Below are 27,116 nucleotides of genomic sequence, written 5' to 3'. Positions count from 1 at the left end.
AAACAGTCAGAAAAGATATAAGCTTATGATAAACTGCCTGAATTAGTTACAAAATAAATTATTATGTCTTCTGCAAAAACTTAAATTTCTCATTTACACTGGCTGGAACACAGCCTCACAGTCATCTATAGCTTACAAACAATTTCTAATCTACCATTCCAAAGAACAAAATCATACCTCTTTTTTGGTCATATTTTGATGTAAATTTTTATGTTATTACTGTCGAATGATGCATTATAGACATTATTATTTTGTCCCAATTACACGTGTTGTTCACATGCACAAATAACATGCTAACGGAAATGTTTTGATAATTAAATCCTTAATATCTAAACATGCAGACAAAATTATAATTTATTATGTAATATGGTCGTCATGTATATACATGTACATGTGACATTCTCATATTCTTACTCATAGCCATGTAAATACTGTCATTACTCTAATCCTGGTCTGACAAAACCATACACCATTTTTTTCCTTTTTTGTCAAAATACATGTTAGAAAGAATTTTACTTTTTATTACAGTAGATATTGAGTCATCAGCAAAAAATGTTCAGAAATGGATTTGTTTTTCTCACTTCTTCCCGAAAAATTCAATAAGTAAATAATTTTGACATAGAGGTTATAATGGGGTGGTTTGTTACCAAACACCCACATAAATGGTAGACTGAAATATTTAAATAAGTCACCTTAATGTCTGACTATTTAAAAACTTTTACTTTTACATTGCTTTTACACCTAGCACATTTAGAGTGGGACTATACACTTAAACAATATTGCTCTGTAGGCTCTTATCTATATAAGCCATATATTTCCCGTCGGAATAACTTTAAATCTCATATTTTACTTTCAAAATATTATGCAGTCAGATACAAATGTAGTTTAACACCATTGCTGATAAGGTCAGGTGCTTCAAAAATGTTTAATGGAACAATTTGCTACCACCGACATAAATCTTATGCAACTTCATTATGAACAGAAATTATTATTAGTTTGGAAAAATCAAGAAGCAAATCTAAAGGCTTTAATAATTCATACTTCTAAAATAATGAATGATTACTTACAACCTAATTCATGTAAGATACTCACAAAAAGAAAAAGAAATCTTACAATCAATCATGGATAGTTAGCTATTTTAATATAGATGACATTGTCCCTTCACAAGATGGCTGGGTGTGACACAATTTTGTGCATTATTAAGAATTGAATGCTTCTTTTTCTATTTCTATTAAGGAGTGCAATAGTATTGACTAAAGCAACTTTGTAAGAAGTGCTTCTACTAAAAATATGTACATGTTCTAAGCTTTAACACCCGAATAAAATTAAGTTATTGTCACTGTGGACATAGAGACCATATATATATATCTATAAATCATCTAATATTTAGCACTGAATACAGTTTAAATACTATAATGTTATGCAGATTGATTTTGAGTTGTCACTTGCAGTGGTTAGAAAAACATTGATTTATTCTATCTAATTAATTAGGTGTTTTCAGCACATCTGGTCTTGATATATTAGCTCCATATAAACTGTGGAACCTACCTAATGCTCAGTCAAAAAGTGTAAACCTTTTAATGTGAATGCTTAAAATTTTTTAAGTAATCATTCTGTGTCATGATAAACTATTGTGACATTTCTTGGTGTTTAATAGGAACTATCCTAGTCAATTAAGAGCCCAACTGAACAGTGCTGGAATTTTAACTGCCATAACGGTTAACCTATAAAGTGTTGACAGGATAGTGATACAATAGTTTAGAATGGAAAAGGGGATGCTCTCTAACAGAGATGCCTTTTCTGGTTATTATTACAGTCGTGTAACCTATATAAAACATGATAAAACAATGATCCTTAGTTTTTTCTTTACTCTTCCCTTGCTCATGTTTTTCAATCCTATGTAAAATTTAACCTTCAAGACCATTTACTTCATTTCAAAAAGATGGAATTTCTGTATGACATTAATCGGAACTTAAATGGATTTTTTTTGTTTTGCAAATTATGAATCTATCATGTGTGACATTAATATGGTCATAAATGGGCCAACATATGGAAAATTATATCCAGATTAAATATTATTTATTAACACTTACATTTGTCTTATCCCTTTATTTATTTAACATATGAAGCCTGTTTTCATCTTCACAAAATAATTAAGGAAATCTGCCACATATTCTTTAATGGTTTTTTTCAGAACTATTGAAATTAGGCTGTTGTAATATTTTTTAAATTATTCCAGTTCTATCCACTTTATTTGCATCAATTCCAAATCTGATATAATATAATTTTACAAATCTAAAAATCAAAAAAAATATGGATCTAGACCAAAAATGGGACTTTAAAAATATTTAAATAATAATATTTAAAAAAATTTTAATTTGAGACAAACATCATCATAAAACATTATGCTCAATACTACATTTTAAAATAAATATTTTGAAACATGTTTTGTCTGTAAATTATAACTCACGATACTGCTAACACTTTGATAGAGATGAAAGTTGACTATCCTGGAACTCTAAGTAATCCAAATTCTGGATGTTATTTGGTAAATAAGTAGAAAAGTCTTGTAATAGTAAACTTCACATCACTATTTCACTACACTAGCTATCCACAGAAAACTTTTAGAATTTGTTACTGTCAATATACACAGGGAAACACCTAGGATTTTATTCAAGAATATCTTTCTTTTAAAAATCTATGAATTTGTGTTTTTATACACTGTATGTAATATATTCCATAAATGTTTAAATTTTTCAACAATCTTCTGTAATCAGATTCATTTAGATCTCATATATATATATATCCAAGTTTATGTAGCAGTCCATCCATTAAACATGATTACGTTTTATTTTCTCTTTATGAATCTTACACAAAAAATGTTCCCAGAAAAAAATGTCAAATTTTAAAATACATGTGACTTATGAAAATCTGGTGAAGAATTTGACCAGTTATTTAAGATTACAGGTGTGCAGAATTACCTGTAAGATGGTATATAAATAGAATTCATTTAACCTATCCATTTTATTGGCCTCTACTAAATAGGGGTCATTCCAGGTTACTGGAGTGTTTAAGGAAACTGTTAAGCCTTACAAGAAAGTTCAGAATTATTGTTACTTTTCTTATAATATGCTCATCTGCACAGATTTGAATACAATATAATGTTTCACAAGATATAATACAAGGTTACCTGAAAATACAGGTGAATACAGTAGTGTTTACTTAAGTGCAATACAAAAACATGTTTATTGACAAATCTAAATTCACATTAAAAATATTTCAAAAGTCTTTTTAATGTTTAAGGAAAAATACAAAGTTTTTATTTACATAAAGTAGATTGAAGTTGTAGTTCAGTTTATTTTGCGAGTTAAAACAACCCTATATTTCAAGGGTAAAGTTTTTTCCAAGTAAAGGTATAAAACTCTAGTACTGAAACAGTATTAGTACAGCTGTGAAGAATAATAATATAGAGAATGGAAATGGGGAATGTGCCAAAGAGACAACAACCTGACCATAGAAAAAAACAACAGCAGAAGGTCACCAACAGGTCTTTAATGTAGCGAAAAATTCCCGCACCCGGAGGCGTCCTTCAGTTAGCCCCTAAACAAATATATACTAGTTCAGTGATAATGAACGAATGTATAGCATGGAAGCTTTAATATTTCAAACAACAACGAAATGAAGACTTTAATTCAGTTTAATGTAAATAAAAGAAGATGTGTGGTATATATCAATCAGACAGCAACCTAACAATGCAATTAACCAAGACGTCTAGAGGGCTACATACACTCTTCAACAACATCCAGGTGACAATATATCAAGCTCTATAATCATTGGCAGCAGTCCTTTTGCCCCCAATACAGTTTTACAGGGGTACCTATATTCGGTACTTAGTGACATTTGCGCCAATTTACCTGTACACATATCTATCATATATTAGTGATTAATATATATTTATTCTTAATTTTTGGCGTAAAAAGTATCATATGTTTGTATATTTCACCATGAAGATGAGCATCTGGAGAGAAATGACTTAAAATGCATTAGACAGTCTATGTACAGAGAGAATAAAACGTATTGCTTTGCTGAATATTAAATAAAAACATAGAGAAGAAAATAGAAGCTTTTGCTGATTATGTTTTAGCCACATATGTTGATGACAGTGCTTTGTTCCCACCATGCGAATGGGCTTTATTATTTTTAGGAATTTTTACGAATTTTTACTGTTTGTGTTTTGGACAATTAAGTGAAGTTACAAGCTACTACATACATTGAATTGGGAATTACCCATGCAGCAGCAGTAAGAAGAAGATATGCTTTAGAAAAGGAAACGTTTGCTGTGTAAACTGCCGGTTCCAAGTCCGAATAAAGGAGTAGGGAAGTCATTTTTCTTCTAATTGGAGTAATCGTATGTTTTATTTTTGGCGCAAATGATACCATGTAATTTTAAAACATGTGGCGCAAACGTAGCATTGGAGAAAAAAGTTGTGGCACAAAAAGACGCATTTTTGGCGCAAAAGGATCTCTCCCATATGATTTGAGTTTAGTAAATCTAATGGCTGCATGTAAAAAGAAATAATAATTTTTTTTCTTATCTTTGTACAAATAGAATAACAAGAAGTTTTAAGATTCTAATCAAAGCAATCGATTCCAACTGGTCTCATTCACTAAAAGAGATAGTAGTTATCAAAGGTACCAGTTTTATTAGTCACTGTTTGAAGTACATCAACAAGTGTAACAAGCCAAATTCAGAACAAAGTCAACAGTAATACTTTAGTCATTGATATGGTTATCAATTTCAAGCTTTACATCATAAAATGAAAAGGTAATACGATACATCCATTTATAAATCATAGATATCTAAGGTTTGATGTTCATACCTGCAGAACATTTAATTACTATGCACCTGTGTTGCACAATTATTAAGAAAGAAAGTGGAGGTGATTAGGAAACTAAGAAATTACATACATGGATGAAATATTACTTCAAGGATAGATTGCCTTGGCTCCTGTGGTGAATGTTAGTACTTCATGATTGTACTACAGCTATAAAGAAGTATCAAATCATCCAACCATGACATTCAAATTAAATCCATTAAATCCTATAATTACATATCTGGAGACTTCATCAGGTGGACATAGAATAGCGGTGGATTGTGTCAAATCTAGACTATGCTTGCCTCAAATAAATGTCAACATAATCCATATGAATACCTTACATACAGGTCATTCTAGATGGGGTATTGGAGCAATACAATCATACTGGCATGCACAAAATGAGAACTTCAAACTGGTCTAGTGAAAAGGTGTGATAACTTTGGAAAGTCATTAAGAATTAAGTCAATAAACAAAATTGATTTCTTATGATTTTTTCTCCCACCAGTATTGTTCCCACGCTTATTGTAGAGGAAATGATTCCAGGAAGTAAGAAATCCTAATGTAACTCTACAAGAAAACCTTAATTCAATCTTTATTTCAGTCATGCAACCAAATCTTGCCTCCTCCAGTTAAATCCTAACGGACTTATGTTACCATTCAGTTGTTTCTGTTCAAGTCTTATTTGTAAACAAAACAGGTCAGATTTCATTCTGGTTAGAAAAGGATATGTCAATGAAACTGACAAAATAAATATACATCCTATTCCAATGTAATCCAATATCCAACTATTTACCCCATAGACTACAGTAATACAGCATAGCATATGATGATATAAACAGTTTTATAATTTAAACAGGACAGAACCTCACAGTATATTGGCTTTGCCTAGGGTATATTTTTGAAACAACAAACATGAAATAATTTCATTCAACAGATGTGTCACTTGAAACACATAGGGTACCACCCAAAACAAATAAATGTTTTGTTAATAAATTGGCAAAATGTCTACATTGTTTTCCCAACCATTCACAATGAAATACTTATAGAATATCAATATTTATTTCACCAGCAAATATAAGGTATAACTGTGCAGTATAAAGTGAAATTTAATATATAATATGCAAACTAGAAAGGTATACATAGACAAGATCATGTAACAGTCTATGAAATACAATCTTTTATATATTACTGATACAATGTATGATTGTATTTCTTGTCTACACGAAGAGGCTCAGGTTCAAAGATATACTTCATTCTTTTTAATATAACCCTCAAGATTTGACATCAAATTAATTACTTTGTTTTCAACTGTAACCTATTGTCTTGTTCCAAACCTGTATAATCAAACAGCAAACCAATATAGTCTTAATCAGAACCTCTATGAACAAGCAGCCACTAATACTCTTGTCCCATACCTTATTGTGATGTATACCCTTTACATAACTATAAAATGTTGTTCCTCACAGGATGAAAGAGAGAAAGAAGGTTAAACTCTTATTAAAAGTTTTTTACAATGGCAGCATTAGGACCTAGCTGTTCAAGGACTTCACCTTCAAGGTTCTGTACAGATAAAATCTATAGGCCCCAATTCAGCCGGTCAGACAGGGATGCAACTGACTCATGCCCCCTAAAAAAGTTGAAATGTAATTTATGAGTAAAATTACAAACACTTTTGGTCAAAATATGGTACCCAAACCTCCTATAGTAAGGAGCCCCCCTTACATCATATCCTGGGTTTCCTCTGTTCTATTTAGACATTGTTTAGATATTTATCTGCAATTTACACTCAAATTGTCAAAAAACAAAATAAAGACAGCTTAAATACCAAAGCAGAGACCACCTAGGATATTTTTTTCGAAATTTGAAAGATTAATTAATCTACAGATAGCTATATATCTAATCTTTTTTATGTATCAATAATACATTTTAAGATTAATTATAATGTCCTCAATTTTATTTTTCTATCCTTGGCTTCTCCAAATGTTTAAAACATTTCTATGTCTGTCATCTTGCCAAGTCCACTACTCAATCATCCTTTAACAAGATTACATCTCAGACAGACATTTAAAATTTTAAAAGACAAATCAAAATTTCATTCTGTCTTAAGACAACTAGATAAATTGGGTTGAGGTCCCATTCAAAGGAAGTGTGAAATGACTCGGATCAAAGAATTCAAATGAGCCAGATCTGTCACATGATTATGATGGTGTGTAAAGAAATAATTACACAACACAAAAATGTATCTTTATGTGCATACGAAATGATTGAAATTATAAAAGAAATTCATGTCTGTCTGTTTACTCTTCAGACGAACAAGCCAACCTGATGTACATTTATACTCTTTATAAAGTAGGGACAATAAATTCTTTGGTTATTATTAGATCATATCAAATAGGATTGATATATAAATCAGATGAATTCTTTATTGATTTACAAATATCAAATCACGAATAGCTCACTCCTTAATATTATATTTAATATCTATATGTCTGACTTACTTCTTTTTATATTAACATTATTAACTCCTTTTTTCTCCAGAATTGACAGATAAAAAAGCAAACATGAAAAGTTGATGATACTTATAGTGAATTGTTCCAGACTTTTGTTACAGTAAAATAGTACATAATATGTATTTATGTTAGGATACATTTGTATTTATGTGTTACCGGTATACAGAATGAGTTGGAAAGATAAAGCAATGATTTGATAATGAATAGTTGAAATAGGTTGTGTAACAATTGTTATTCAGTTTTGCGATCAGCTTACTAGGTATCTCCAGGAGTTTTAAATTGAGTATCGAGTAGTGACTAAACCAGCACAAGTTAAATAGAAAACTTTAAATTTTCTTTTTATTTTTGTTTTCATATGGTTTAACATGGGCAGTATTCTTTTGTGTTATTTTTTACTTTGAGGCTGATGAGATATTTGTATTTCAAAATAAAAAGTTTGAGTAGGTCACTGCGCCATTCAGTACGAGCTGGTCACTGAACCATTCAGTACAAGCTGGTCACAGCACCATTCAGTACGAGCTGGTCACTGAACCATTCAGTACAAGCTGGTCACAGCACCATTCAGTACGAGCTGGTCACTGAACCATTCAGTACAAGCTGGTCACGGCACCATTCAGTACCAAAACATTGTGTATATCAAACAATTTAACATATTCTTACAGATATCAATCATCCTTTTTAATCAGATTTACACTGAATGAATGTTTAAGATCACTGACTAAACATTTATATCATTCATATTCAAATATCTTTTACCATTTTTTAGTTTTTGCAGCATTTTTCCACACTTCAGTAATTTTGATATTTTTAAGCCACTCATTTGATAAAATTTTAAACATATTTTCACTAGAATAGAAAGCATCCTCTCTGATCATTGTACAATTGAGTTATCTCCCCTTTACCATACAAGGAAACAAAATCAAAACTCAAAATTTTCTTTTTAATGCGAAAAAAACCATTATACAATAAATCCTTTTCAAAAGCATAACAAGATAGCACAAAAGTTAATGTTTGATTTGACATCTTTTGGTCCTATTATGTATGCTACATAAATCAATAGAATATAATCACTTTATTTTAAAGGAAATTTTTAAAGGTTTCTATTTAAAGAAAGGTTGTTTTCAAAGGCTAACATAGACAAGATTTCAAAGGAGTATTTACAATGATATTTCTTTGTATGTCATTTTATGTTTTCTGTAGATGTAGCAAAGACTATGGTGTGCTATTAGAACAACTAAAAAATAATGTTTTATTTGTTAATTCAAATTGTTTTAACGGTGTACTAAACTAGAGGCTCTCAAGAGCCTGTATCGCTCACCTGATTCTACTTGGGTTTTTGAAATCATATAAAAAAATATAAAATTTGCCTAAAAGTGACAACACAACCTCATTTATAAGGAAAGGAACATGTTTTATTTCATTCAAAAGTCCCCCACTGGTGGCCATCTTGGATGACGGATTGGCTACAAAGTAACAACACTTGGTCAGCACCTCATAAGGAACATTCATGCCATGTTTGGTTTTATTCCATTCAGTGGTTCTCTAAAAGAAGTCATTTGTATGCATTTCCCATAGGGTCCTATGTTAAACTAAGTCCCCTGCTGGCGGCCATCTTGGATGATGGATCGGCTACAAAGTAACAACACTTGGTCAGCACCTCATAAGGAACATTCATGCAATGTTTGGTTTTATTCCATTCAGTGGTTCTCTAAAAGAAGTCATTTGTATGCATTTCCCATAGGGTCCTATGTTAAACTAAGTCCCCCGCTGGCGGCAATCTTGGATAATGGATCGGCTACAAAGTAACAACACTTGGTCAGCACCACATTAGGAACATTCATGCCATGTTTGATTTCATTCCATTCAGTGGTTCTCTAAAAGAAGTCATTTGTATGCATTTCCCATAGGGTCCTATGTTAAACTAAGTCCCCCGCTGGCGGCAATCTTGGATAATGGATCGGCTACAAAGTAACAACACTTGGTCAGCACCACATTAGGAACATTCATGCCATGTTTGATTTCATTCCATTCAGTGGTTCTCTAAAAGAAGTCATTTGTATGCATTTCCCATAGGGTCCTATGTTAAACTAAGTCCCCCGCTGGCGGCAATCTTGGATAATGGATCGGCTACAAAGTAACAACACTTGGTCAGCACCACATTAGGAACATTCATGCCATGTTTGATTTCATTCCATTCAGTGGTTCTCTAAAAGAAGTCATTTGTATGCATTTCCCATAGGGTCCTATGTTAAACTAAGTCCCCCGCTGGCGGCAATCTTGGATAATGGATCGGCTACAAAGTAACAACACTTGGTCAGCACCACATTAGGAACATTCATGCCATGTTTGATTTCATTCCATTCAGTGGTTCTCTAAAAGAAGTCATTTGTATGCATTTCCCATAGGGTCCTATGTTAAACTAAGTCCCACGCTGGCGGCCATCTTGGATGATGGATCAGCTACAAAGTAACAACACTTGGTCAGCACCACATAAGGAACATTCATGCCATGTTTGGTTTCATTTCATTCAGTGGTTCACTAGAAGAAGTGATTTGTATGCATTTCCAATAGGGTCCTATGTTAAACTAAGTCCCCAGCTGGCTGCCTTCTTGGATAATGGATCAGCTACAAAGTAACAACACTTGGTCAGCACTCCATAAGGAACATTCATGCTATGTTTAATTTCATTCCATTTAGTGGTTCTCTAGAAGAAGTCATTTGTATGCATTTCCTATAGGGTCCTATGTTAAACTAAGTCCCCCTGCTGGCGGCCATCTTGGATGATGGATCGGCTACAAAGTAACAACACTTGGTCAGCATTCCATAAGGAACATTCATGCTATGTTTGGTTTTATTCCATTCAGTGGTTCTCTAAAAGAAGTCATTTGTATGCATTTCCCATAGGGTCCTATGTTAAACTAAGTCCCCGGCTGGCGGCCATCTTGGATGATGGATCAGCAACAAAGTAACAACACTTGGTCAGCACCTCATAAGGAACATTCATGCCATGTTTGGTTTCATTCCATTCAGTGGTTCTCTAAAAGAAGTCATTTGTATGCATTTCCCATAGGGTCCTATGTTAAACTAAGTCCCCCACTGGCGGCCATCTTGGATGATGGATCGGCTACAAAGTAACAACACTTGGTCAGCACCCCATAAGGAACATTCATGCTATGTTTGGTTTTATTCCATTCAGTGGTTCTCTAAAAGAAGTCATTTGTATGCATTTCCCATAGGGTCCTATGTTAAACTAAGTCCCCTGCTGGCTGCCATCTTTGATGATGGATCGGCTACAAAGTAACAACACTTGGTCAGCACCACATAAGGAACATTCATGCCATGTTTGGTTTCGTTCCATTCAGTGGTTCACTAGAAGAAGTCATTTGTATGCATTTCCAATAGGGTCCTATGTTAAACTAAGTCCCCGCTGGTGGCCATCTTGGATAATGGATCGGCTACAAAGTAACAACACTTGGTCAGCACTCCATAAGGAACATTCATGCTATGTTTGGTTTCATTCCATTTAGTGGTTCTCTAGGAGAAGTCATTTGTATGCATTTCCCATAGGGTCCTATGTTAAACTAAGTCCCCCGCTGGCGGCCATCTTGGATGATGGATCGGCTACAAAGTAACAACACTTGGTCAGCACCCCATAAGGATAATTCATGCTATGTTTGGTTTTATTCCATTCAGTGGTTCTCTAAAAGAAGTCATTTGTATGCATTTCCCATAGGGTCCTATGTTAAACTAAGTCCCTGGCTGGCGGCCATCTTGGATGATGGATCGGCTACAAAGTAACAACACTTGGTCAGCACCACATTAGGAACATTCATGCCATGTTTGATTTCATTCCATTCAGTGGTTCTCTAAAAGAAGTCATTTGTATGCATTTCCCATAGGGTCCTATGTTAAACTAAGTCCCACGCTGGCGGCCATCTTGGATGATGGATCAGCTACAAAGTAACAACACTTGGTCAGCACCACATAAGGAACATTCATGCCATGTTTGGTTTCATTTCATTCAGTGGTTCACTAGAAGAAGTGATTTGTATGCATTTCCAATAGGGTCCTATGTTAAACTAAGTCCCCAGCTGGCTGCCTTCTTGGATAATGGATCAGCTACAAAGTAACAACACTTGGTCAGCACTCCATAAGGAACATTCATGCTATGTTTAATTTCATTCCATTTAGTGGTTCTCTAGAAGAAGTCATTTGTATGCATTTCCTATAGGGTCCTATGTTAAACTAAGTCCCCCTGCTGGCGGCCATCTTGGATGATGGATCGGCTACAAAGTAACAACACTTGGTCAGCATTCCATAAGGAACATTCATGCTATGTTTGGTTTTATTCCATTCAGTGGTTCTCTAAAAGAAGTCATTTGTATGCATTTCCCATAGGGTCCTATGTTAAACTAAGTCCCCGGCTGGCGGCCATCTTGGATGATGGATCAGCAACAAAGTAACAACACTTGGTCAGCACCTCATAAGGAACATTCATGCCATGTTTGGTTTCATTCCATTCAGTGGTTCTCTAAAAGAAGTCATTTGTATGCATTTCCCATAGGGTCCTATGTTAAACTAAGTCCCCCACTGGCGGCCATCTTGGATGATGGATCGGCTACAAAGTAACAACACTTGGTCAGCACCCCATAAGGAACATTCATGCTATGTTTGGTTTTATTCCATTCAGTGGTTCTCTAAAAGAAGTCATTTGTATGCATTTCCCATAGGGTCCTATGTTAAACTAAGTCCCCTGCTGGCTGCCATCTTTGATGATGGATCGGCTACAAAGTAACAACACTTGGTCAGCACCACATAAGGAACATTCATGCCATGTTTGGTTTCGTTCCATTCAGTGGTTCACTAGAAGAAGTCATTTGTATGCATTTCCAATAGGGTCCTATGTTAAACTAAGTCCCCGCTGGTGGCCATCTTGGATAATGGATCGGCTACAAAGTAACAACACTTGGTCAGCACTCCATAAGGAACATTCATGCTATGTTTGGTTTCATTCCATTTAGTGGTTCTCTAGGAGAAGTCATTTGTATGCATTTCCCATAGGGTCCTATGTTAAACTAAGTCCCCCGCTGGCGGCCATCTTGGATGATGGATCGGCTACAAAGTAACAACACTTGGTCAGCACCCCATAAGGATAATTCATGCTATGTTTGGTTTTATTCCATTCAGTGGTTCTCTAAAAGAAGTCATTTGTATGCATTTCCCATAGGGTCCTATGTTAAACTAAGTCCCTGGCTGGCGGCCATCTTGGATGATGGATCGGCTACAAAGTAACAACACTTGGTCAGCACCTCATAAGGAACATTCATGACATGTTTGGTTCCATTCCATTCAGTGGTTCTCTAGAAGAAGTTCAAAATGTAAATTGTTAACGACGACGACGATGGACGACGCCGGACGACGACGACGACGGACGACGGACGCCAAGTGGTGAGAAAAGCTCACTTGGCCCTTCGGGCCAGGTGAGCTAAAAAGGGACGAAAGATACCAGAGGGACAGTCAAACTCATAAATCGACAATAAACTGACAACGCCATGGCAAAAAATGGAAAGGACAAGGAGACAAACAATAGTACACATGACACAACATAGAAAACTTATAAACAACGTGAACCCCACCAAAAACTAGGGGTGATCTCAGGTGCTCCGGAAGGGTAAGCAGATCCTGCTCCACATGTGGCACCATTCTCGTTGCTTATGAGATAACAAATCTGGTAAATAGTCTAATTAGGTAGGTCACATTTATGAAAGGGAAGGGGACTGTAGTTGCGATGTAAGGAACATATCCGATATCATTTGTGAAACGGTTTTTCCATAATGGTCAACCAACTTGTGATGGCGTCCGTAAAATTTAAAAAGAGATGATTTCAACTTCACTATTTGGAACTCTTCATTTAATAGCTTTGATAAAATATACAACAGTATGCATACAAAATAAAATGATCACGCAGAGTTGTAAATGTACTATTGTAACTTGTATTTTCCGATTGACACTGTTTTATAATTGGTTTTTTTTGTTAGATTGTGGAACAACTATTTTGTTAAACCTTTTTTCACAAAAAAACTGTATATTTTGTATATATACTATACTAATTAAATTTAAGAAAACTGCTGAATTCTATGTATTTCAGATAATCACAAAACTTTGTTAACTTACCTGCCACAATAGTGATGCCCTTGACCTTTGTACTTACTTGAGCTGCCACACTACTGAGCATAATGCTGACCTTGACCTTTTTACTAACCTTAGCTGCCACAATACTGAGTCCCATGCTGCCTTTGACTTTGCCAAATGATATAACAGCCACTTCTGGTTCCGTAGACATTGGAGGTTTCTGGTCTGGGGGAGAACCACCATGGGGTTTTTGGTTAAGGTTTGGTTGACTTGGTTGGTTTTTACGTATAGCCTGCAATTATACAATGTACAATTGAAAATCACTTGTATATGAAAAATTCATAAGGGTTCCACGGAACCCAGTGTCTCGCCTACTTTTGCTGTTAATCGCAGACTCAACAAAAATGAGGAAAAACATCAATAAAAATTTTCCTCTCGATTATTATACTGTCTTTTGATTGAAAGAAGCTTCCAAGTTTGGTAAAAAATCCAGGATAGTTTATGAATCTAATAAATGTTTTATAAACATTAACTGCAGACTGTATGTAATGTTAACTGGAAGAAGAAGTCCATTTATAAGTAAAATACGGAAAAAGTGAATTTTTTTTTACAAAATTTACTTCTGAATAATATCTTATGATCAGAAACAAGCTTTTGTCTAAGTTTGGTAGAAATCCAGGATAGTTTAAGAACATTATAAAAATTTTAAAAACTTAAACCACAGAGTGAATGTTTTGTTTCTGGCAAAAAAACTTAAAGTCAATTTATAAGTAAAATACGGAAAAGTGGAAATTTATTTTTACAAAATTTTCTTCTTGATACTATCTTATGATCATAAACAAGCTTCTGTCCAAGTTTGGTACAAATCAAGGATAGTTTATGAAAGTTATTAAAATTTTAAAAACTTTAACCACAGAGTGAATGTAATGTTTCCTCGCAGAAAAACTAAGTCCATTTATAAGTAAAATACGGAAAAAATGGAATTTTATTTTTACAAAATTTACTTCTGCATACTTTCTTATGATCATAAACAAGCTTCTGTCCAAGTTTGGTAGAAATTCAGTATAGTTTAAGAAAGTTATTAAAATTTCAAAAACTTTAACCACAGAGTGAATATTTGTGGACGCCGCCGACGACGACGGAATGTAGGATCGCTTAGTCTCGCTTTTTTGACTAAAGTCGAAGGCTCAACAAAAATGAAACGGTCATATAATTCATGCTATTATGTTTTCAATATTGCATTATAATAGGGTAGGCATCTGTGTAACAAACTGTTTATATAAAGTACTGAGGGATTATCATTTCAAATTTGATTTAAGATTTTGAAAAACTTGGAAAAATATGAAAATAAGCACACACAAAAAGTGTGGAAAACAGATGGACTAACTAAAAGCCTAACAGAGCGACAAAGTGCAAAGTTGCAAACCTAATGTCCCCTATGAATTTGTCGGTAGGAGACTAATGAGGAGATGTTGTATGATTGGCAGTTAGACAACTATCTACCAAAGTTCAAATGAAGTGGATATGAGTAATTATAGTCAACCAAACGGCCAATGCAGTTCTCTTAAAATGTTCTCATAATTATAAATGGATGTTTCAGTAATTAGAAAATGATTGTTTATGATGTAAATTTACGAAATTATCGCAAGGTGTCATTTATGCTGAATCAACATTTGTCCTGAATAAAAGAAATACTTGAGATACTGGAATAAGAAACCATTCATTAATAACCTTAAAGGTTAGGTGATTGTATATGATCCATACTTTGACATTTCAGTACCATCTTGTCTCAATATTAATAATCATTTTAATATTTATAAATAAAATCATTTCAAAAGGTTTTTTTCAATAATTTACTATGGCTAATGTTGACTGTAATGATAAATGATACTGTTATTACTGTAATAGTCTTAAAAACATCTTTCTACTTGGTTTCTTCAAAAGATTCACTAAGACATGACTACTTTTAATGACATTTTATTACTAAATATTTATTACATTACTGGAACAATCTTATTACAATGTATTAAGAGTTACTAAGCAAATTCAACATTTAATAGCTTTTGTTTATTATATCTTTTATATGAATAAAAAAGAGATCTTGGTTGAGTTTTGATGTAATCTGATTACAATACAGATTTTGTGTCCATGCTTTCCTAACAAGTTTCTGGTGACACTTTACAACATATAACGTCCACAAATATTAACTCCACAACTAATGATTAGTAAAAGATTTTCTGCTTTGCCCAGATGTAAAACATTCACTCTAACTCGATTAAACTTAGATTAAAATGGAATGTGGATATATGTTTCAGATGGTTCTAAAAATTTAAAATGCATATTTTAATTTTTTTAAAAATAAAGGGTTCTGCGGATCTCAGTGTCTTGCCTACTGTTGCTGTAAGTTGCAGGCTCGAAAAAGGAGGGCATTTGTGCACCAGAATGTATTTTTCATAACAGTAGAAAACTAAATGATTACACACACAATTATTAACCAGGTGCTCCGCAGGGCGCAGCTTTATACGACCGCAGAGGTCGAACCCTGAACAGTTGGGGCAAGTATGGACAAAACATTCTAGCGTGATACAGCTCTGAATTTGGATTGTGATCAAATTTTTGACATTACATGGTTTTTTTTTTACACAAAACAAATGTCAAGATTTTACAAATTTTACAATTAAAGATTTCTTCTTCAAACTTTTTAAATCTAAAATGAAATAGTTGACACAGCATAGGTTTCTGACACAGAATGAATGTGGTCTAATGAACTTAAAAGTTTGTTTTTGCCTTTTAGCAATTCACTATGCTGTTGAATATTAATCCTCTCAAAAAAATGTTTGAAGAAATTTTCTTTTTATTTATGAAATCTGAAATGAGAAAAATTTAACCCCCCCCCTTTTTTCACATCCCTGTTTCCCTTTTTCCAAAACTGATATCAATTCAAATTTCTAATGGAGTTTGCAACAATAACTACTCTTTTAAATACATCATAAAATATTAAAATGTAATATAAAGTGCTTGTTATCACTCAATGGTAAAGATTGGTTGGTAGTAAAAGTGAATATACATTGTTTATTGTATAAAACAATAAAAAAAACTTCATCAGCAACATTTTATATTGGCAAATTTCCAATGAAGTTATTTACATAAAGTTATTGGCAAATAAAAATAGAAAATGACATCATAGTCATGTCTGGCAAATGTCCAACATACATTATCTAAAAACATTTTAGATAAGATAAGGAAATAAGATGTAAAAAAACTGCTTGTTATCACTGAATGGTAAAGATTATTTTAATTTATCAGTTGGTAGTAAAAAGTTGAATATACATTGTATATTGTATATAACAAAGATTTAAGTTGATTCTGGACAAAGAAAGATAACTCCAATTAAAAAAAAATCTTGCTATTGCACAATATTTTGCAATTAGATATTTCTTGCTTACTATTCTGGACAAAGAAAGATAACTCTAATTAAAAAAAAATTTGCTATTTCACAATATTGTGCAATTAGATATTTCTTGCCATTGCGCAATACTGTGCAATTGAAAAGACTTGCTATTGCACAATACTTAATATAATAATTTTAGATCCTGATTTGATCCAACTTGAAAACTGGGCCCATAATAAAAAATCTAAGTACATTTTTGGATTCAGCATATCAAAGAACCCCAAGATTTCAATTTTTGTTAAAATCAGACTAAGTTTAATTTTGGACCCTTTGGACTTTAGTGTAGACCAATTTGAAAACAGGACCAAAAATGAAGAATCTTCATACACAGTTAGATTTGGTATATCAAAGAACCCCATTTATTCAATTTTTGATGAAATCAAACAAAGTTTAATTTTGGACCCCGATTTGGACCAACTTGAAAACTGGGCCAATAATCAAGAATCTAAGTACATTTTTAGATTCAGCATATCAAAGAACCTAACTTATTCATTTTTTGTCAAAATCAAACTAAGTTTAATTTTGGACCCTTTGGACCTTAATGTAGACCAATTTGAAAACGGGACCAAAAGTTAAGAATCTACATACACAGTCATGACAATTAGATTCGGCATATCAAAGAACCCCAATTATTCAATTTTGATGAAATCAAACAAAGTTTAATTTTGGAACCTTTGGGCCCCTTATTCTGTTGGGACCAAAACTCCCAAAATCAATACCAACCTTCCTTTTATGGTCATAAACCTTGTCTTTAAATTTCATAGATTTCTATTTACTTATACTAACGTTATGGTGCGAAAACCAAGAAAAATGCTTATTTGGGTCCCTTTTTGGCCCCTAATTCCTAAACTGTTGGGACCTAAACTCCCAAAATCAATACCAACCTTCCTTTTGTAGTCATTAACATTGTGTTTAAATTTCATTGATTTCTATTTACTTAAACTAAAGTTATAGTGCGAAAACCAAGAAAATGCTTATTTGGGTCCTTTTTGGCCCCTAATTCCTAAAATGTTGGGATCAAAACTCCCAAAATCAATACCAACCTTCCTTTTGTGGTCATAAACCTTGTGTTAAAATTTCATAGATTTCCATTCACTTTTACTAAAGTTAGAGTGCGAAAACTAAAAGTATTCGGACGCCGGACGACGACGACGACGACGACGACGCTGACGCCAACGTGATAGCAATATACGACGAAAATTTTTTCAAATTTTGCGGTCTTATAAAAATCAAAGTACATATTTAGATAAAGCATATCAAATAAGCCCAAGAATTTAATTTTTGTTAAAATCAAACTTAGTTTAATTTTGGACCCTTTGGACCTTAATGTAGACCAATTTGAAAACTGGACCAAAAATTAAGAATCTACATACACAGTTAGATTTGGCATATCAAAGAACCCATTTATTCAATTTTTGATGAAATCAAACAAAGTTTAATTTTGGACCCCCATTTGGACCAACTTGAAAACTAGGCCAATAATTAAAAATCTAAGTACATTTTTAAATTCAGCATATCAAAGAACCCCAAGGATTCAATTTTTGTTAAAATCAAACTAAGTTTAATTTTGGACCCTTTGGACCTTAATGTAGACCAATTTGAAAACGGGACCAAAAATTAAGAATCTACATACATAGTTAGATTCGGCATATCAAAGAACCCCAATTATTCAATTTTTGATGAAATCACACAAAGTTCAATTTTGGACCCTTTGGGCCCCTTATTCCTAAACTGTTAGGACCAAAACTCCCAAAATCAAACCCAACCTTCCTTTTATGGTCATAAACCTTGTGTTTAAATTTCATAGATTTCTATTTACTTTTACTAAAGTTATGGTGCAAAAACCAAAAATAATGCTTATTTGGGCCCCTTTTTGGTCCCTAATTCATAAACTGTTGTGACCTCAACTCCAAAAATCAATCCCAACCTTCCTTTTGTGGTCATAAACCTTGTGCTAAAATTTCATTGATTACTATTTACTTATACTAAAGTTATTGTGCGAAAACCAAGAATAATGCTTATTTGGGCCCTTTTTTGGCCCTTAATTCCTAAACTGTTGGAACCAAAACCCCCAAAATCAATCCCAACCTTCCTTTTGTGGTCATAAACCTTGTGTCAAAATTTCATAGATTTCTATTAACTTAAACTAAAGTTATAGTGCGAAAACCAAGAAAATGCTTATTTGGGCCCTTTTTGGCCCCTAATTCCTAAAATGTTGGGACCAAAACTCCCAAAATCAATACCAACCTTCCTTTTATGGTCATAAACCTTGTGTTTAAATTTCATAGATTTCTATTTACCTATACTAACGTTATGGTGCGAAAACCAAGAAAAATGCTTATTTGGGTCCCTTTTTGGCCCCTAATTCCTAAACTGTTGGGACCTAAACTCCCAAAATCAATACCAACCTTCCTTTTGTAGTCATTAACATTGTGTTTAAATTTCATTGATTTCTATTTACTTAAACTAAAGTTATTGTGCGAAAACCAAGAATAATGCTTATTTTGGCCCTTTTTTGGCCCCTAATTCCTAAACTGTTGAAACCTAAACTCCCAAAATCAATCCCAACCGTTCTTTTGTGGTCATAAACCTTGTGTCAAAATTTCATAGATTTCTATTAACTTAAACTAAAGTTATAGTGCGAAAACCAAGAAAATGCTTATTTGGGCCCTTTTTGGCCCCTAATTCCTAAAATGTTGGGACCAAAACTCCCAAAATCAATACCAACCTTCCTTTTGTGGTCATAAACCTTGTGTTAAAATTTCATAGATTTCCATTCACTTTTACTAAAGTTAGAGTGCGAAAACTAAAAGTATTCGGACGCCGGACGACGACGACGACGACGACGACGACGACGACGACGACGACGACGCAGACGCCAACGTGATAGCAATATACGACGAAAAATTTTTCAAATTTTGCGGTCGTATAAAAACACACTTGTGACTAGTAAACAAAAGATTGAAGCACCAATACTTAAATTAATAGTCCTAAAATATCACATTCAGAATCCAATGCTTCTTCTTTTTTAAAATTTCAACCTCTGTTCATTTAGATTTGAGACCCAACTTATCTACATGCTTGACCAAGTTATACATAGCATTATTGGATTTAAACTGCTTCTTAAAGTATACAAATGAACACCTAGCTATTGAGGTTGAAGATACTAATACATTTCTAGTGTACCTACATCAGATTAACCATTTCAGTATTTGATCTTATAACTAATCAATAAACCTTTTCTATAACTATTTCTAGGAATATCTGTCTTAGGCTTTTTAGTTCACATGCCCCAATCAAGTTATTAATGAAGTTCACTGTTAATTTTATTTTCTACTAAACATATATGAGCTTTACATATTGTAGATACTTAGAATGTCAGGGAGATTGTGACCTTGACATATTGTTTAGACATTTGTCTGTCAGGGAGATTGTGACCTTGACATATTGTTTAGACATTTGTCTGTCAGGGAGATTGTGACCTTGACTTATTGTATAGACATTTGTCTGTCAGGGAGATTGTGACCTTGACTTATTGTATAGACATTTGTCTGTCAGGGAGATTGTGAGCTAGACATATTATATACACTTGTCTGTCAGCGAGATTGTGACCTTGACATATTGTATACACTTGTCTCTCAGGGAGATTGTGACCTTGACATATTGTATACTATTGTCTGTCAGGGAGATTGTGACCTTGACATATTGTATGGACACTTGTCTGTCAAGGAGATTGTGACCTTGACATATTGTATAGACACTTGTCTGTCAGGGAGATTGTGACCTTGACATATTGTATGGACACTTGTTTGTCAGGGAGATTGTGACCTTGACATATTGTATGGACACTTGTCTGTCAATGAGATTTGCCCCAAAGTTGGTTCTCATGCGCACAATCAGTACTTATATGCCTTCGGGTTAATAGTGTTTGTCATGGTTTCAGTCCTCATAACTCTGTGTTTCAGTCCTAGAGGGTATTTTAGCCAACCCCTCCCAAAAACCCAATTTTGTCCAAGTTGACATTTGAGCTCAAAATGGATATTTAAAGTGAGAAACATGACAATCAATAGTGTCAGATTGAGGAAACATGCATACACTTCAAATTAAATGGAATTACGATGACTTCCAAATATATGGAGTGCCATTGGTGCCAAATAACGGTAGCCTGGGAACAGCTGTAATATTACAGCCCCCACATTGGAAGGGTTAACTATTAATTGACGTATTGAGAGTCCATCCTTTGAGACTAATATGGATAATTTCCTTACTGTTATCCATGCTTTGATGTACCTCCTTTCACCAACACTTTCTATGGTCATTTTACTGATGAGACCTTTCCTGCTCAGCTTGTCGCGACATGACATTCTAAGTCCAGAACAATCGCATTGGACATAACTTATTATACTCCTTCCTCAGTAATTTCAACATATAAACATGAAAAATCTAATAGAATGGCACATTTGTTGTTCCCTTGGGAATATACATCTAATACATTTCCGATACATTTTTCTGGGTGTGAAATACTCATTTCACACTTTTGTATAAAAATCAATATTTCCCAGAATACTTTTTTATTAGCACCTAATTATGAAGGTAAGTAGATAATTCCAACATTGTTTAATATCTCTATCCTAATCAGCATTTCTAGTAATCTCAAAATCTTCGCTTTTAATCATTTTTTTGATCGGCAATAAAACTTGATTTTGAGCTATTTTATTAAAACGTTTACTGTATTTCCAAATCCACAAATTATAATGTCAATATTTCCATTAAGTACAACTCATTGTTTCCAAATAGTAGTATAATGAATTAATAAACATCAAATATTTAAACTAAATGCATTTTGAATACACATATTCTATAATCATTACTTCGTTAAATTTGAGCTTAAATTTCATTTTCAATTTACACATATCCCTCAGCATTGAATGTAAGCAGTATCTATGTAAAATGTTCCATCTTCCTTAATCCATTTTAGAATTTTATATACACAACAAAATATCTCTGTCTCTAATCATAGCATCAAAATAATTTAACAGAATGATTAAATTCATCAGTGGCTGCAGAAAAAACAATAATTTGATGTGAAAATGACAAACGTGTAGAAATCTGATAAATCAGACTTCTAATACAGCATCAGGAATCAAAATCAAATCAATCTATTGGCTTATCTATATTATATCCGGGGTTATAAACTTTATGTATACATTACTCTTCCAAAAAAATGTATCAGTGGACACTTCATATGACACAAACCAAACAATTATCTAACAAGAGATGTGTCCATAATTAAAGAGTGGTCATTATGAGCCAGTAGATATCAAATATCCTCATCAACTTCACAGGTAAAAATCAATACAATCATATTCACCTTTAATTAGTCAACAGTCAGAATCGTTCATCAACAAATTTTTATCATATATTGGTTTCTTTCAGATTTTTTTTAGGATTAGAAATTAAAGTCAAAGCTGATTTTAAAAGGTTCATTTGAGACATATGAAATGTCATTATTGGGATGAGAAACAAAGAACAACAGGATGTTAAAGATTGACAGAAGGACAATCAGGATCTAACATCTTATCCAATAACTTGATGTGACATTGTGGTGGATAAGATTATGGACTAGGAATAACAACCATGGCTTAATGACATTTATAAATAAAAACACATCTTCAGCATAAATGTAGGATACTAGGACTGTCTTTTCATATTTTAAATGGAATAAACATTATAGTTTAAAGACATCAGAAAATGACACATCTTTGAGGGATTCTAGGATAGTCTTAACATCCTTGACACATGATTTTAATTTTTGTCTTGGGTTTGGAACAAATATTCCTTTACCTAAAAATTAATACATCAAATATTCTATAAACTTAATTATTAACAAGACTGCCACAGCTAACATGTTCTTTTTTATGTTTAGTCTTAGATGCATGATTTTTTTTTATTAGTTGTTGTGACTGTGAACTAGCAGTCAGATAACTGAGTACTCTCAGATCTGTTCCTAGTGTCTTTTTTTGTCAGGATGTACAAGTACCCGGCCACGTCCACTTGTATTTTTGTCCATCTGATGAGGTAAGCCTTTTTCAACTGATTTTTATAGTTCTTTCTTATGTTGTACTGTTATACCACTGTCCCAGGTTAGGGGAGGGTTGGGATCCCACTAATATGTTTAACCCCGCCACATTATTCAAGTATGTGCCTGTCCCAAGTCAGGAGCCTGTAATTTAGTGGTTGTCATTTGTTTATATGTGTTACATATTTGTTTTTCGTTCATTTTTTTATATAAATAAGGCCGTTAGTTTTCTCGTTTGAATTGTTTTACATTTTCTTATCAGGGCCTTTTATAGCTGACCATGCGGTATGGGCTTTGCTCATTGTTGAAGGTCGTATAGTGACCTATAGTTGTTAATGTCTGTGTCATTTTGGTCTCTTGAGGACAGTTGTTTCATTGGCAAACATACCACATCTTCTTTTTTATATTTACTTAAGGCATCATATGAACTATTATTATCAATGGCCTATCAAAGAAAGTCAAAATCAGCTTCAGATTAATACCATTCCATACACCCAAATAATAACAAACCTCTCACCATTTATCATTGACTTTCCATTAGTGGTCCATTTTAACTGACCTAACCATCAAAGAGGACTGAATAAATATTTTCCCTTTCTTATATATGTCAATAAGATAGAAAATCTCAATGTTATACAGTCAAAAGTGTAACGGGAATATTCCCCTTGCAATTGGTCTACAGATAATCAATGAAAAAGACAATGAGTAAACAGTAGACCTGGAACCTAATACCAGCACCGTAACCATATTTTTTATTACAGCAAATTGATTATCTAAATAAAAATCAACAGCAGCCTTTTGTTTACACTTGCTGGAAATTTCTCTTTAAATCAATATTTATTAACTTGCATATATTTGCAGTTTAAACATTCTAACATGTTATGTAAGACAACTTTTAATTATGTTATAAATGTGGAGTTTAACCTCATAAACATCTTACTACTACTGTAAATCAAACGTTAAAAATAGATATAACTGTATTTGGTTTCTCTTAATTATATCCATGTATGGTTAACCAATTTTTGAAAATACCAGAAAATATAGACTTTATATTTGAATATTAACATTACATGCAGGTTTTAATCAAGAATCTGTGATTTTGATTGGCCGACATCAACAACAAAGTATTTCAAAATACGGTTAATTTCATGCCAACATGTGCTTCCTATGAAAATGTCACAACATTGCATAAAAAAGATTTGGCAAAAATAGTAAATATCGAAGAGAAAATGCGATGAGAGGAAAATGCTGACAAATATGCATGAAAATGTACGAGTCTCACGTAAAGTAAACGAGACTTGACAGCACTGATCTATGCATATCACACTTACATTGAAAGATATAGGACTTTTCAAAAAATCTTTAACTATTCATTTGGAATTAAACACATGAAAGCATTTTGTTTAATATTTTTTTGTTCATATTCTTATAAATCTGACTAAATTCTGATGACAAGCAACCACCCACAATTGCTGACCTCGTGCTTCCCATAACCCCACCACAATCAATTCTGGAATGTTTTAAATTTTTTACAATGAACTTTGTTTTTCGTCCACTCTTGTACTTACTTAATTGAATGTTAAATTTCAAGATCAATATTCACCAAAAATGTTTTATGTTTGTATTTGTAATATATTAACTATGTTGAGCTTGAACCAACTGAAATCAACCAATTTTAATTTGTATGACCCAATAATTAGATGTTGAGCTTGAACCAACTGACATCAACCAATTTGTATGACCCAATAATGAGATGGAAGAAACAACATAATGTAACAAATAGATGAACATCCACTAGCAGCCCGGGTGTGGGATTTACTTATTGGTGGCCTTGGGCTGTTTTTTGCTCTTTCGTCAGGTCATTGTCTCTTTGAAACATTCTCTTATTTCCATTCTCAATTTTATAACAAATTAGCAAAGTAAACTACCACATCAACTGTAGTAGATTAATTTGTTATATGATTAATGGGAACTAGGAAACAATACAAGTATTTGAATAGACCTGAAGTGTAGACTCATGGGAAGAAATCATATCATTTAAATTTATTACTTTTATCTGTCATAACCAGTACAGCATTGTATAAATACTACACACTAATAATGAAAATTAAAATAATATAAATTGATGCAAATCAAGAGGGAAAGTAAAAGTAGAGGGTTACCCAACTCTGAAGTATGCACTAATGATATATCCAGATATATATATAAACTGACCTGTTCTATATTGGCATCATCAACATGCATATATACTGTCCATTCTCCACTGGACCCTGGCTGTGCTACCATTCTACACACACCTAAAATAAATCAACCTTACTATTATATTATATTCAGAGAAAATTGTGTAATTACATAATAAATGCAGACAAATATTAGGTCTTAAAGCAAAATGATATAATTTATATTTAGAAACCCGAAGTTAACAGTACAGTTTTTGCTTTTTTGCATCTTAGTTTTGATTTCCCCTCCATTTAAATTCTAATAAGTTTTTAAAAGTGGTAAGTTTGATCTATGGTTAAGTTTTTGGTGTAATTTTGTGTGGTTTAGAATAGATTAAGTAGTACTTTGAACGCAATATTCATATTTCCCCCAACAATGGGCTATATCATTTTCTTACCAGCTCGTGCTAATGGTTCAACGAATTCTCCCAGTCCATTTGGAATGCCTCTGATTGTATCACATGAATAACCATCTTCGGGAAGTAGGAATGGTAATTGTAAATCTGGATCTTCCTCCAGTCTAACATCTCGTCCGTCAGATTTTATCTTCTCATCTTCCATGTTTTCTGCAACTCTGACGACTTGGTCGATTAAGTTTTGTGGAATGGGTGGTTCGTTAGGTTCTGGAATGTACTGTTGGAGTAACTCACGTAGCTGTAGGGAGTTCAGTTTAAAACATGTGGAACAAATATTGGCAATATCATCAGCAATAGTCTTTGGGGCTTCAAGTAAATGGGCAGCCTAGAAAAATAATCACTATTTTATTACAAAATGTGGAGACTAATCAGATATGTTGATGGATTATTTATTGACTTATCTTACTGTTTGACAATGCAAGTCAACAATATATTCAGTCCTTTATATTTTTTACTAGCACTAACCAAACACGATGTTAAATGTTCAGTTGACTTGCTGCAAAAAGCCAAATAACAGAATAGTTCCTTTGTTAATCCAAATAATCAATATTTTTAAAAAGATATTTTTTTACAACAATACTTTGTTGATTTCAGTATTCTTCTTAAATCAGGCCCATTCTGATTTAATATAATACAGTAATTATTGTTAAGTTGTATAACGTCTAATATCATTCATAAATAAGCCAGAACTTGTCTAACTTCAAAAGATGGAAAAAAAATTAAATGGACTTAACTGTATATAATTCTGATCTTAGAACTAATCTATTGATACATTCTTTATCCTAATACTTGTTTTTCTTATGATCCATTCAAATTCCTTCCGAATACTTTTTTTAATTCCATGTAAATTTGATATCTATAAACTTTTCTATAAGCATGAATAACAGGAAGTGGAAACTGACCTGAATAATCCTACAGAGATGACAATCTGCTGCTAGCTCTAGTCCTTGTTTTTCTGCCCATGCCTCCACTCTACCCAATCGTCTCTTTAGTCTCATACCCCACGACCGTGTACAGAACTGCACTCTCTTTTCTGTCACTAGTACATTAAACAACCACATATTTACATAATGGAACAACTGAGAGAAGAGCTGAATGGTCAGTGCAGCGTTTACTCGACAGCGTCGTAATAAGTTCATTGCTGAGGACAATGTGTCTAACACATCGCCTAGAGTTGGTTTACCTGAATACCGCTGACGATCTTCTGAAAGATAAAAATGTAAGTTATCAATACAGTCATCTTCCTGATTACAGCAATAATTTTGATTAGAAATTTAACTTAATTTAGCAAATTGTTTCCAATGTATTTTTACACATGTTGTCCAGTGTGTAGCAGAATAAAGTCGATCTCTTAGACAATGCTAGCAGGTGGGCCAATACATGATGTGTCACTATATCAAAACTTTTAATATTGCTTGTATAAACTGTCATT

At 33.1% G+C, this 27,116-nt stretch overlaps 1 protein-coding gene across 1 annotated transcript in view; it reads right to left on the bottom strand.

Moving 5' to 3' along the window:
- The window catches only part of LOC143049597 (uncharacterized), a gene marked incomplete at its 5' end in the record, with an annotated part of 84,739 nt that overhangs the window by 21,455 nt on the left and 36,168 nt on the right, over positions 1-27,116 (bottom strand). Inside the window, 4 exons of the mRNA XM_076223197.1 lie at positions 13,650-13,811; positions 25,264-25,346; positions 25,667-26,009; positions 26,587-26,888. Of these exons, the coding sequence (XP_076079312.1) occupies positions 13,650-13,811; positions 25,264-25,346; positions 25,667-26,009; positions 26,587-26,888 (890 nt within the window). The remainder of the gene's footprint in view (positions 1-13,649; positions 13,812-25,263; positions 25,347-25,666; positions 26,010-26,586; positions 26,889-27,116) is intronic.

The sequence above is a fragment of the Mytilus galloprovincialis genome, chromosome 10, assembly GCF_965363235.1.
Source record: "Mytilus galloprovincialis chromosome 10, xbMytGall1.hap1.1, whole genome shotgun sequence".
Taxonomy (NCBI): Eukaryota; Metazoa; Mollusca; class Bivalvia; order Mytilida; family Mytilidae; genus Mytilus; species Mytilus galloprovincialis.
The sequence above is the reverse complement of the archived record's forward strand: the minus strand, read 5'-3'. Positions and strand labels throughout refer to the sequence as shown.